The following is a 14,452-nucleotide window of genomic DNA, read 5'->3' on the forward strand; positions in this document are numbered from 1 at the left end:
GAGTGCTGTAAAAAGTTGAGGTCAGTTCAACTTGTGTATTGTGCATCAGTTTGTAGCGTCATGTCACCGGCTTCCATTCAAAATGAATTGTAGCCTGTTGCTGTGTTGCTCATAGTATCAACAGAGCATTAGACTGGTAATGCACTAAAGAGACGTTTCATGGGGCAGGCAGCAGCTGTCGAACGTACATGTGCTATGACAGAGAGGCACAGAAAAACTTATTTATTTATTATTTAAATTTTATTTAAATTTCGCAAAAAGTATCAGACTTTAAAATGTAAAAAAAGGAAAAGGAACAGATTTTGGGAAAGTAATTGGGCAGCCTGACATTATTAAAAACATCAATTTCCTGGGATTTCTAGGATAGCGTGCTTCTGCTCTCAGGAGAGAAAATGTCACATTTTTAGTAAAACAGCATAACCGATTGTGGGTTGAAATGTGTTTCCAAATTAATTTGTTTCCTTAGTTTACTGAATTAATTAATTAACTTTCTTGAGAAAATGCACTAAAAAACAGCTGAAGGTGAACTGACATGCATAATAACTGTATTGTTACTTGCTACATTGTTGTTGAAGTGTACATCTAAATGGCGAGACATGCTGTGCACACAACAAATTTACAAACCAAAAACCTAGATGTCATACACTCGCAAGGTGATGGTTGGACACGTCCCCCACACTGCCACAGTGGGGGGTGTGGCCTTTTCGCTGACATGGGTGTCTTGGCGGAGATCTCACCTTTGTGTGGACAACAGCTCTGGTATTGTGCTGCGTGCAACAATGTCTTCACTCTTGAGTCTCAAATAGGGCACATATGATGTCTAACATCAGCAACAATATACCTGCAGCCATTAGGATTCACAGCCTTACACAAGCAATCAAGAGCTCAAACGGATAAAAGAGAGGGAAAAACACAGTGGACTCCTGCAGCCAATGGGGAACAGGTAACAAAATGAGAAAGCAATCACCGCACTGAGCACAGACACACAGTCAGCTGCCAGTAAATGAAATTCTTCTACGTGACTAAGTAGCTATTTTACTCTTCTAATGAGAGGCCAGTAGATTCTCTTTAGCTCAGCCCTCTCAATCAGAATCAGAATTCTCCTAAACACACTCGCAGCAATAAGGCAGTGGAACGGTAGAAACACAAGGTGAGCAATCTGAAGGTCGCTGATGGAGGCAATCACAAGAGGGGTGATTTCATTTAAGGTGACTGCATGGTACAATAGCCTTGGGGCTAAGATATTAGAGCATCTGTGCTAATGAAACTGTTCGCTTGATGTACACATCTACAAGAGGAACGAAGATAAACTTCCCTCATGTGAATTAGCAAGCTATATCACGGGCAATGCCATCATGTATTATGTGACTGTACTCCTGCTTAAAGATTAAGAAATCCATCAAGTCACATGTCCATGTCATAATGTACTGTTGGCTCATTGTGAGAAAGATGAAAACGGCAGAGGCACTATATGAGAAAATCTATGTTGTGCTCATTTACAGCAGGAACTGTTCCCATTTTGTTTACATGCTATAGCTCCCATATCTTGTTGCTATGATTATTTACTGTCTTGTATCTACTGATTATGTTCTGGCACTGCTCCTATGAGCAGAGAGCAGGAAGGATGTCAGAGTCGCTTCTTATATATGAGCACTCCTGACACTAATGCCTTGTTTCGAGGACCAGTGTGTGTTAGCTGTCTCTGATAAATCTTCATGGGACCTCAGAAGCATACAAAGCATGATGGAAAGGTGAAATTGAAGTCTAGTAACTTGAAGTCCAAGCCTCATCTGGACTGAGCTGCTACAGATTAGACCCTGAAATGTCTAAATAAGTGTTTGATGGCTGAGGAAAGCAAATTAAACCAGTGAAGAGTGGGAAAAGAAAGAAAGCAGAGAACATGTAGAATGGGTTTTTACCAGTGTGTTCAATGGCTTCATCCAATACACTCCTCCTCTGTTGCTGTATTGAGAGTTTTCACCATGGCTGTATTAAAAGAACTGAATGCAGCATTTATTCCAATGAAAGTTGCTAAGTGGCACATAAAGCCAAAACGGTTTGAGCTTCTGGGTATAAAAATACCCAGATCTTCTGCATCATTAGGCCCACAGAGTAGGCACACTACAGGCTTTTGTGAGCCAAGTGGCTAACTTCTGCCAGCCAAGCAGCTAACTTCTGGTTTAGGGCTCCGCTAACTTAAGTGGAGATAAAATGATATAATCATGCAGCTCTTCTAGACTTTGGAAATGTCATCAAATCGAATTAATCAAATCCTCATAGTGAAACGAGTTCTTTTGCAGGGGTTGTAATGCTTATCCAATGATTAACAGACGTCTCTTTTATAATGTAACTATGGGAAAAAGTCTTTTTGGACCCTATGGCATCACAAAATGGACCTGGAAGTTGCAATTCCACCATTTGGTGACTACAAAAATTAGAGATGTACCGATACCACTTTTTCCTTCCCGATATCGATTCTTCTCCCTGAACCTTAGGTATCACCCGATACCAAGTACCGATCTGATACCAGCGCATAAAATAAAAATGGATGGGATATGAATTGTTATATGTCTCAACTCCTAAAACTCTATGTAAAAATATTAAGACATAAATACATAATAGTAGAATGAATGCCATAAAACTTTTTTTTTAATTATTATTATCCAGTGTTGACACAGATCAAGACACAGGTTAAAGTGCAGCCACACAATTTGATTTAAAAAAAAAGACATTTTAAAGGCTACAGTAGAATGTAGGGCTGCACGATATTGGAAAAAGAAGACATTGTGATTTATTTATTTATTTTTTTGCAATATTGCGATATTAAAAAATACAAGAATTTTCACCAGATGACTTAAAGTAAGAAAATTAAAAAATAGTGGCAGGGCTTTTACTCACCACAACTGCAGAGGCTACCAGCTTCATTTGAAACAGACTACATTATAAAAAGGCCGTTATTTATTAATCCCTCTGTCTCTTTATATTTTTACTTTTTATCCGCTCCCGTTGCCTTGATAAAGTTAATGCATGGCGCTGTCATTTCAAACTCAACTCTTCTTGAACTTGTTTCAAATTAAAAGCCCCTTATAACCTCAGCTGAGAGAATCCCTCCATTTTCTAAATAGGCTTTTATTGTGAAACATTTGTAGGAACTTGTGGAGAAATCAGTGACTTTTATGTTTATGTAAAGTAGGCCTACTTCAAATGTAGCACCTGCCGTCTGCTGGCGCTTTTTATGTTACTACAACAACATTTCTGCTGGCACATGAACAGACACAGTGACTGAAATAATAGTAAAGCTAATAAAAATAGGACAAGAATAACCCCATGACATCACACGTCGTGAAAGACGACCAGGGATAATTGGTGAGTAACATCGTGTAGTGTGTCATGTCTGTCTGCCAAGTCACGGCACGATTTTATGACTCCACAATCGTGTAATGTGACATAGTGACTTTCAGAATGGGCTGGAAAGTCGTGTAGTGTGTACCAGGCATGAATCCTCCTTTACGGTTTCTCCCTCTTGCATGTCATTTTCAGTGTGTGACTGCAGCGTGTGCATGAGAGGGGGAGGGGCTGCTGTTGTCAGAGAGGGAGAGACAGAGAGAGAGGCGAGTGGAGTGGAGCAACGAGCGTAGCTTCAGAGCTGCTTTTCTGAAGCAAAACAAAATTTTACATGTTCTAAAAAAAGACAAAACATTGCATGTCCTGCGATGTGACTATCGCACACGCACACATCGCGATGGCAATGTTCAAACGATAGCGTGCGTATGTGGTATCAGATTGGTCACAGGCTGTACTCGCCGAAGCCTGATGCCGCATTTTAGGCAGTATTGGAGGCATTTCCGATACTGGTATCAGTATCGGTACAACTCTAACAAAAATTGGCCTCAAAGGCTGGTGCACTTCCTGGAGGCCTGGTTTTCAAGGCACATCATCACATCTTAAGTTGGAAATTTTAGAGACACAATTTTTAGATTATTGTTGTGTATTTTGGCTGTACTAACCGGTCAGCGTCACAGATTGCCAAAAGTTGTTGTGCATCAGGGAAATGAGTGCAAAAAACTGTATGAGGAAAGGAGGCTATTGTGGTTGGCCAAAGTGAATCAGGACGTTCAGGGCAAGAATCTTGACAACATTCAAATTTATTCTGTGCATTTCTTGCCCAGTAACATGAGGTGAAATATTAATAACAGCAACTCTTAACTGATTTTATAGTGTACTAGTATGCAAGCACATTTATATCTAAATATTTTGTCTTGCATTCTTAGCTGAACATCTGATTCTGAGTTCATTTCATAGCTTACCACAGTAGTAGGCTGACACTATAGTTTCTATAATTTTTTCCTAAAATGTAGCTCCATAAGTCTGCTACATTAAAACATATATTGTATTAAAAACAATGGTGGGATAGGAAATTGAAGGCAAAAGTGTCTGGCCTACATTCCAAGACCAAGGAGCCAGCTGGTGCATCATCTTCACCACCTATTAACTGCAGTTTCTAAAAATAACTCACCCTTTTCTGCTGACAAGTCCTTCTCTATGAGTTTTTGGAGCTTCCACACGTTCTGCTGAACTTTTCCGTGGTTTAGACATCTTAAATTTTGCTCAAATTGAACATTCAGCATGCCATCCATTCTGTTGTTTACAGCCCAGTATTTGTCCTTCATCTTCAGCCACATCCCCACTTCCTCATGGACTATACATTGTCAGTTTCCTCTTTTCCTCGAGATGTTCACAGACTTTTGTCTTTTCCCCATCACCTGACTGCCTCAACCATCAACACACCAGCTTCCACTTCTCTCATCTGCTCTGCATTACCTGGAACCTCCCTGCTCACCTCCTCACCTACATTGTCTCATCTGACACTCAGTTACATAAACCAGTCCACTTCCTTAGTTACTCTGTCAGTTTGTTTTCATTGCAATGCAGTTTCATGATTGGTGTTACATGGACTCTGTAAGCTTTACTGTAATAAATCACTCAGTACATTTACATGCACAGTTAAGTTGAGTTATGGTTATAGCTCGACTAGGCCATTTAATTGGTCTACTGTCCTTGTCCCAGTATACAAGCAGAGGGGCAGAATAGACTTATTGACCAAGGTATATCTGACTCCGCCACAATAGGTGGTGATATGCCCCCTTTCAGCTTGTTTGTAGGCTATTGACCAAACAATCGAAAAATACATTAGCTATTGTTAGCAAGCGGCAAGCTGGTACTATGGACAGCTTTACAGGTCTGTACATTTTGTACGTGCTGTACACTTTACTTTTTCTTTTTCTTCTCTTCTTCTGTTACGAATTTAATACTATTCGACTTCCAGGTCAAAGCCCGGGGTGGAAACTATGGAGCATGCACAGGGCGCCTTGGCCAGTTTGGGTCCGATTGACTGTTTACATGCAGGAGTAATCAACTCAAATCACACTGGGTGTGTTAGTCTGACTTTGAGAAATTCAATTTGGTAAAATTTCAGTTGCACTAACATGGTTACATGTATTCACAAGTCTGGTTTTAGTTGGACTAACACAATAAATCGTTGGGTTACTTAACGTAATCCCTGGTTCTTTGATAACAGAGTGAGGTGTTTCACTATGGGAATCGCTCTCGGCGTGACCATTACGGAAGCTCCAATGACACAATGTCTGTCTTGACAGACAGGTCGACTCGTGGGAGGCCCCGCCCCCTCTATATATACAGTCGACCCCCCCCCCCGACCAGGTCATTCTATACCGGTTTCTTCCTCCAGCGATGCAAGGAGGGAAATGTTGGTGAAACACCTCACTCTGTTATCAAAGAACCAGGGATTACGTTAAGTAACCCAACGTTCTTTTTCTGACTTCGTTCGGTGTTTCACTATGGGAGATATGGCCCACTCCCGGATTGCATGTTCTCCCGAAGCCATCCGGCTCCACAACCCAGTCTGATGTATTAAACGGCCTCCGAAGCCCCCGTCCCCAGCACCGCATGGGCTAGGGACGTGTCAGAAATGTCCAGCCTGTAAAATCTCACAAATGTGTGTGGTGTGGCCCAACTTGCCGCAGCACAAATGTCCTCAACTCTGACCCCTTTAAACAGAGCCCATGACGTAGCCATGCCTCTGGTGGAGTGAGCTTTTAACCCTGCAGGAGGCTGCAGGCCCCTGCATCTGTAAGCCAGCTCTATGGCATCCACAATCCAGTGGGATAACCTCTGGCAGGACAGTGGTTTCCCCTTGTGGGGCGTAGCCCAGGACACGAACAGCTGGTCACTCCTCCGGAACCCTGCTGTCCTATCCACATACAGACGTAATGCCCGCACCGGGCATAAAGTATTCAGTCTGCGATCTTCCGCTGTCTCAAACGGGGGAGGGTGAAAAGCCCCTAGTTCCACCGTGGGGCACCTGTACGCAGACTCCACTACTTTAGGTACAAAGGCCGGGTTAGGCCTTAAACACACCTTAGATCCCCCTGGGGCAAACTGCATACAGACTGAGCGTGTCGACAGTGCCTGTAGATCACTCACTCGCTTTGCTGTAGTCAAAGCTAAGAGCACCGCAGTTTTGAGTGAGAGGAACTTCAATCCCACACCTTCCAAAGGTTCAAATGGATGTCGAGAAAGGGCATCTAGCACCACTGACAAATCCCATAACGGCACCAGGGGCCTAGAAACAGGGTGTTTGCGGCGCACCCCTTTCATAAAGCTGCCCACCAACGGGTGTTGGCCCGGTGTTTTATCACCCGGGCCCAAATGGCACGCTGAGATAGCCGCCAAGTAAACCTTAATTGTGGAAAAGGCTTTACCTCTGTCCAACAGGTCCTGAAGAAAACAGAGGATATCCCTCACTGAGCACTGAAAGGAGACAATCTGCCTCTCCTCACACCACTTCTCAAATACCCGCCATTTACCACTGTATAGCGAGCGGGTGGAAGAGGCCCTCGCACACTGAATAGTGTCGATCACACTGGGGGGCAGTCCGACTGCATCCAGATTGAGCCTTTCACGGGCCAGGCCCAGGGTGCCACCAGTTCGGGGTGGGGATGGTAAATCTCCCCCCCGGCCTGGGACAAGAGGTCCCTGCGTGGCGGGAGGGGCCATGGCTGGCCCGACAGCAGCTGCACTATCTCCGCCACCCAGTGTCTGGATGGCCACCGTGGTGCTATCAGGATCAGTGACAAACCCTGCTCCCTCACTCTGGCTAGAGTGGGGGAAATCAGGCTGAGGGGAGGGAACGCGTACAATAGGGCTTCTGGCCACGGGTGAGCCAATGCATCCACACCCAATGGTGCATTTGCGTCTGCCAGGGAGAAATACAGAGGACACTGTGCGTTTTCCTGCAATGCGAACAGATCTACGGCAGCCTGGCCGTATCTCTGAAACACCTGAGCCACAACTTGGGGATGAAGTTTCCACTCCCCAAACAGAGGATTTCCTCTTGACATGAGATCCGCTCCTCTGTTCAGTACTCCCGCCACGTGCGTCGCCCGCAGCGACCTGAGCCGAGAGCTGCTCCATAGAATAATCTTGTGAGCCAATTCGTGTAGCTGCAACGATCGTGTGCCCCCCTGACGGTTCACATACGCCACCACCGTGGAGTTGTCGGACTTTAATAGAGCATGTTTGTCCCTGAGGAGCGGCAAAAAATGTTTCAGTGCTAGAAATACTGCCATTAACTCCAAATAGTTTATGTGAGCATGGGTCAGCTCCGATGGCCAGATGCCGTTCACAGCTCTGCCCTCGAAGGTCGCTCCCCATCCTGTCAGCGACGCGTCCGTCGCCATGACAACCCTCAACGCTACTGTCCCCAGGCGCGCTCCCTGAGAAAAAATCGCCAAGTTCCGCCACTGATGGAGAGCCGCCATGCCCTCTGGTGAAACCGTCACCAAACGGCGGAGGTGACGCCGGGGGCACAGTTTTAATGATGCCACCCATCTCTGCACATCCCTCATCATGAGGAGGCCCAGCCTCACTACCGATATGACTGACACCATCAAACCCAGTAGCCGCAGGCAGACTCTGAATGGCACAGCCGCGCCAAGCTGGAAACAGGCCAAACACTGAGTGAATGCCTGTATCCTCTCCTGTGAGACACAATACGAGAGGGAGTTTATGCTGAGACCCAGATAAACCGTGCATTGTGCGGGTTGCACTCGGCTTTTGGACCAGTTTATTCTGAAGCCCAGGCTCATGAGATGTGACGTCAACGTCTCTGCATCTCTGTGTGCTTGTTCTTGTGAACGAGAGCATATCAGGTAATCGTCTATGTACGAAATAATCCTGATGCCGCTGTCCCTTAACGGAGACAACGCTGCTTCCACGCACTTGCTGAACACCCGAGGGGCTAGTGACAGCCCAAACGGAAGAACTAGATACTCGTAGGTTATGCCCTGATGCGCAAACCTGAGAAATTTCCTGTGTGCAGGGAGGATGTCTATGTGAAAATATGCGTCCGCCAAATCTATCGTCACAAACCGGTTGGGCGGATAGACTGACACAGCGCCTTGTGTGTTAACATTCTGAACATGTATTTTCTCAAGTGACTGTTTAATACACGAAGATCCAAAATAGGGCGGAGCGCAGTGCTCCCCTTTTTTGGAATGAGGAAGTACTGCGAGTAGAAACCCTGCTGACTCTCCTCTCTCGGGACCACTCTGATTGCTCTCTTGGTTAAAAGAGATGTGATCTCCTTCTGTAACACCTGCAGCTTCCCCCTCCGCCACTGACTCTAAAAAACCGTTGAATGTCGGTGGTTTCATAGCAAACTGTAGTCTGTATCCCCGAGTGACAGTTGACAGTACCCAAGGGTGAACTGCGCATGCGCGCCAGTTTCCCTCCTGTGTAGCAAGAGGTCCTATGGAGCCTCTCTGTGCCGTCTCTCCCTCCGTGAGAGGGGAGAGACGGCACAGAGAGGCTCCTTAGGACCCTCTAGAGGGGCAATAGCACCCTCCTGAGGGAGGGGAGAGGTATGGCCCCTCTCCCTCATTTTGCTTATTATTTTCATTTTTTGTGGGGTGCAACTCGCCCTCGGCTTCCTGTCTGGCTGCGAAGTTGCTGCTTTTATTTCTGTCAACCTGGGGACATGACCCAGTGCTTGAGAACACAGAGTGTGAGTGCTTGGCGACACTTGGGGTGAAAGTGCTTGGTGACACTGTGTGTAAAGTGCTTGGTGGCACTGACATAACAGCCCCGCTTCCTCTACTCATGAAGAGAGGGAAGGAAAACCTTGGCTGCTGGCTCGAGAACCAAGAGCCACAGCACTGAACTGTGCGGGGCAAGAATTCACCTCCTCTCCTCTTCTCCTTTTTTCCGGAGGAGGAGAGGGTGAGAGAGGGGCTGGGTGTGTCAGGTAGAGTGCCTCTTCTTCCCCTCCGCGGGGTGTGGAGGATGGCGTTTCGCCACTACCGCAGCGAAAGACTGTTTTCCCCACGGCTTCTTGTTCCCCGCTCTCGGCTGCTGCTCGCTGCAGCCAGACGCGGGTCTGTGCGCCGTCTTGGCCTCAGGCTGCCTCGGGCTGCCTCCCTCTCGCGAGCGCGCCGTGGGTCGCGGCGCCTGCTTACGAGGCAAACACAGGTCGAAAGCCTCACCCTCCTGCTTTCTGAGGGTGCTCGGCTCCCTCATCTTCTGCAGAGCCGGGCCGAAGAGACCCTTGGTGGGGTCGTAGGGAGCGTCCATCACCTCCGCTTTTTGTGCATCCCCCAGCCCAGACAGGTTCAGCCAGAGAGCTCTCTCTCCTGACATGGCTTAGGCCCATGATGCGGCCGCTGCCCTGCACCGCTCCCTGAGAGGAGCGCAGGAGGAGATCATTAACCACACATATTTCGTCCCAAAGTGCTGGATTTGGGACTCCTGAGTCCAGCTGCTGACCCATTTCCTCCAAAATCTCAGCATGATAAGCCGACAGCAGTGTGACAGCGTTCAGAGAGCAAACAGACTGAGCCGCGTATTTATACATCCTCTGATAAATACCCGCGGCTGTGCGCTCACCTTTACCGGGCAAGGAGATGTGGGAGGATGCTGAGATGGCCCGGCGGTTCGGGTGAAGGTGGTAAGCCACCGAAGGCTCCACCACTGGGGGTTCGGCCAGCCCCAGGTCACCCATGCCGTGCACTTCCAGCTTGGAATAGCCCTGTGTAGCTAGCTTGCTCTTGTACGGGCTAGACCAAAAATGGCTCATTTCTTTCATGCAGGCCGGGACCGCTGCAAGCATCTGTTTGGCCGGAGGATGGGCCGGAGGGAGACGCTTACCGTCGTACAGGTCCCTCTCTTTTCCCTCCGTGTCCTGGGCCGCTGGCCATGGGGTCGCTCTCGCCTTCCGGTCCGATGAGACCCTCGTCCTCGAACAGTGGGGGCATAACCTGAACATCCCGAGCATCAGCCTCTTCCATCAAGTCCGCCCAGCCCTTTGAGGCTTGCGGCTGATGGTCAGCTTTTGCTCCGGTGGCTGGAGCAGCTAGGCTAGGGTCTTGGCCGCTAGCGCTAGTCATCGCCACTCTCAATCTCCTCTCCAAGATTTTCTCCGGCATCGCGGAGCAGTGAGTACAGACGAGGCGGTCCAACAGCGAGGCCTGGGCGTGTTTAGCGCCCATGCACACGATGCATAATAGGTGCGGATCCCTGCCTGAGATGGACGCTCCGCACGACGCGGGACACGGGCGAGAGGCACCACCTGCCTCCTTCAGCTCGGACCCTTTGGTGGGGGCCGCGGGCGCAGACATGGTCCACTGGAGAGAGAACACAACGAACTAGGTGTTAGCCTAGGAAACACGGCTCGTCTCGACACGTTAGCCTGGTGAAAAATGCCGGTTAAAGCTGGTGTAAGCCTAACTATAACCATGTAATAGCCCGCCGCTACGCAATAGCTATGTGCTCCGAAAGTCCGGTTAGCCAACAAGCTAATGTTAGCTGACCCGACCGGGCTAGCGTTTTGAGGCGTTAGCCCAAAGCTAATGAGGCTACTTTGTAAATTAATACGCCGTAGCCCACAGGAATAGCTCGCCACAACGCGGACACTATTCCCAGTCCCTAAATCACTTCTTACAAAGCTTACCAACACAATCCAAGTCGCTGCCGGTACCGCGCTAGGCGACGTGCTCCTATAACGGGACGTCTATTAGCTGTTAAGCAGGTATCCGACTCTCCTGGATGCGCTGAGGGAGCTTAGTAATGTTTCCGCATGGGAAGAAAGTGAGAATGACCTGGTCGGGTGGGGGGGGTCGACTGTGATATATATAGAGGGGGCGGGGCCTCCCACAAGTCGACCTGTCTGTCAAGACAGATGTTGTGTCATTGGAGCTTCCGTAATGGTCACGCCGAGAGCGATTCCCATAGTGAAACACCGAACGAAGTTAGAAAAAGAACCATTTTCTCAAATGTCATGTAAATGTACTGACTGAATTCATCCTGCTGCCTTCTAAACTGACTGCAGTTAGGTCTAGATCCTTTTTCTCTGCATTATCAACCGTGACAGTTTTGACTCTGACACAAAAAGAATTTAATTTACAATTTATGGTGCAATATAAACTAGGCACACCACTAGTTAGCTTGTCACTAACTGACAAAAATACATATAGTTTCCACTCTCATGGAGTCGATATTCTCTCACAGCTTGATTGTTGGGGTCAGGGGCGGGGCTTCCATGGTGGCACGGGGGGGCACCCGCCCCCCCCAGCTATCTGATTGGCCACCCCATGTGCACCCCCAGTGGTCATTGACTCGTGGTAATGTCAGTCATTGTGTAAACGTTGTTACCACCGCAGCATGTTAAAACGGAAGCTAAGCTGAAACTTTGTGTGACTCGACTGTGTTCTGAACACATGAAGGCTTTTATTTTGGAAAAAGGACAAAGGAATTGGGTCTGTGGCTCTGCTAATGAACTTGTGTAACATCATCAGTCACGGACTTTTCTGCGGGGGATTTATAGTTGTGCGTAGACCCTACGCACGTAGCCAATGCACGCCGCCTATGCACGCCGCCTTTGCTGTGTTGTAGCATTTTTACTTCTGTGGTGGTGTGTCTATGTCACTCTGCAGTTACACCTCCAAAACACTTGTCAGAGGCGGAGGTTTCCGTGAAGTGCTGTAAAGTTTAGATGATTCAAAACACATTAAATATGGCTTAATAGAGGCAATTTCAAACACAAGTACACAAATCAGCTTCACTATATCTCGCAGCATTCACAGACAAACACTTGTCTTTATCTGGACACATTTTCCCCACAAATACAACATCCTAACCTCATTAGCACAAGCCTATGGCATTTTACATTGTATAAATTAGCCTAGGGACGAGTGAAGATTTCCTCTGTTCATATGAAACCTGTATAATACCCATATAATGTATAAATCCCTGAAGGATAAATCACACACAAGACTTAAAATGCTATTTTAGTAGAGACTTTACTGTCTTCACAATTTATAGTTTCTTATCTGTGAAATAAGAATAAATACAAGCTTTGTTTCCACTGAGGGAAATGGTTTCAACCAGGTAAGAACAAGAAACAAGTTAGCATCAACAAGCAAACATCCTAGTGTTCTGTGTAGTAAATAAAGAAAATAGTGTAACATATTGTAGTTATTGTTCTCAATTTCACCATTATAATTTGAGTAATGTTTGTTCTGGTTATTCTACATATATTGATTGTCTCTTACACAAAGCACTGAGATGTTTGTCAAACAGAGCTGAGCTCAAACTACTGGGTAAGAGTATAAGATACAGCTGTTCATTGTGAGAATATATTGTGTTTCTTATTCTGCTAAGACTTCTTGTTTACAACATAGAGTGGATTATTGATTGATTATAATTTCAATGTTGACACTGACAGTGGAAAATGAAAAGGTCCACAGGAGACTACATGTCAGGAAAATGTTTGGTTGGCAAATTAAAGACAAAAACAACATAGTAAGACAAATGTTTTAATAAGATGTTGGGCCATGAGCTGCTCAGCTGGAGGTATAAAGATCATTCTTCTAAAAGGTATTCCAGCATTTAGTGTTTGTATGCTGCAGGTAGTGGAGAGAGCTGTTTAGCACATTTTTCATTGGGTTGGGATCTGGTGGCTGTGAAGACCACAGCATCATTTTCATGCTCATCAGACTGCTGGATGGCTCCTCGTCCTGTATGGAAGTATTTACATTTATGTTTCATCGCTCATTTATTCAGGTTTTTCCTTCAATTTCTCAGCTGTCTGTGGTAATTTAATGTAATATTGATTTTTTTCTTGCTGCATTATACAACGTAATAATGCAATAGCATGACATAATAATCTTAAACAAAGAGAGTAAACATTCTTCTTCTAGTGGCATATAAAGGCAATTTGCAGTGACACAACTTCTGTATTATTTTTGAGTACATTTTACAGACGTGCCCAGTGTTGTGTTGATTATTGCGCTGCTTTGTCTGAAAATATTGTTCACCTTCAGAGCTGAACTTTCAAGGCAAGCAAGGCCATTGAGAAGCCAGACAGTATCCACATTGCTAAAGCCCTGTAAATGTTTCACTTAGTTGTAGTTCTGTCTACTTCAAGAATAAACTTCCCCATCTGCCTGAAGACTTACAGGGAGCAATGTGGTGGGAATACAGATTGAAGTTTTCCAGTGATCAACTTGTTCAATCAAGCTCATCAAGCAACATTTTTTTTCTTTAAATTCATGTATTTAATTTCCTATGAGAATATTTTTTTTAATCTAAGGCACTAACGTAACTGGAGTGTTGCAGTGAAATTTGCTTTAGATTAAAGGCCCCAAGAGGATAAATTCTAATGGTGATATTCTGATTAGAGCAACACATATGTCAGAGTTCTTTTTTAATATATTTTTGGGCCCTTTTGTCTTCTTCTTTCTTCATTTGATAGGACAGATATAGTGTGAAAGATGGAAAGAGAGGAGGATGACATACAGTAAAGGGCTGTGGGTTGGAATTGAACCGACACCCACGGTGGCAAGGACTCAGCCTTTGTACATGGGGTGCTCGCTCTACTAGGTAAGCTAGTGGGCGCCCTGCAGGTCAAGGTTTGTACTTATTCAGTGAAATAGATTGTCATCTACTAGACAGACTGGCTTGCAATTTTTTCAGAAATGTAGGGTTCTCAGACAATGTATTCTTGTATCTTTGGTGAACCCCTGAAATTTGAGCTATCGCAGCAAAAAGCAGGAAAAAATATGTTTACAACCTGGTACAAAAACAGTTTTGGTCTCTATAGCTATTTTCAACATTCAGGTTTACTGTGTTGGAGGGGAATATTTATAAAACTCACTCATTTACATTTTATTAAGGTTTAAAGTTATGCATTATTAAGGGTGTGGCCGCTGTCTGCAAAAAGTGTTCTCAGGTTCTCAGTCAGATCCACCCCTTGCTGTCAAGTATGGTCACTTTTGGCTCCAAAAACCCAAGTTCAATCAGGAGAGGCAGAAGAATGAAGTAAAGATACAATTTAATACAGAATATAAGTGTACAGGTTAACAAATGATTTGTGCTG

The 14,452-nt window shown here is 45.8% G+C and overlaps 1 protein-coding gene across 1 annotated transcript; it reads right to left on the reverse strand.

Annotated features, from left to right (window-relative positions):
* Nucleotides 1–5,931: 5,931 nt before the first annotated feature.
* LOC126407128 (uncharacterized) lies at nucleotides 5,932–9,651 on the reverse strand. The gene is made up of 3 exons (XM_050071814.1): nucleotides 9,382–9,651; nucleotides 8,778–8,904; nucleotides 5,932–8,060 (listed from the first exon to the last, which is right to left on the reverse strand). The coding sequence occupies exons 1-3, from the start codon at nucleotides 9,649–9,651 to the stop codon at nucleotides 5,932–5,934; spliced, it is 2,526 nt and encodes an 841-aa protein (XP_049927771.1).
* Between the last annotated feature and the right edge of the window lie 4,801 nt (nucleotides 9,652–14,452).

Source organism: Epinephelus moara, chromosome 19, assembly GCF_006386435.1.
Source record: "Epinephelus moara isolate mb chromosome 19, YSFRI_EMoa_1.0, whole genome shotgun sequence".
NCBI lineage: Eukaryota > Metazoa > Chordata > Actinopteri > Perciformes > Serranidae > Epinephelus > Epinephelus moara.

Excerpts from the sequence above, each read along its gene's own strand:
- LOC126407128 (XM_050071814.1), bottom strand. The coding sequence starts at position 9,651 with ATGGACGCTCCCTACGACCCCACCAAGGGTCTCTTCGGCCCGGCTCTG. Across the intron at positions 8,905-9,381 it reads GAAAACAGTCTTTCGCTGCG|AGGGTCCTAAGGAGCCTCTC; the intron begins GTAGTGGCGAAA and ends TTGCCCCTCTAG. Across the intron at positions 8,061-8,777 it reads CATGCGCAGTTCACCCTTGG|GAGAGGATACAGGCATTCAC; the intron begins GTACTGTCAACT and ends TGTGTCTCACAG.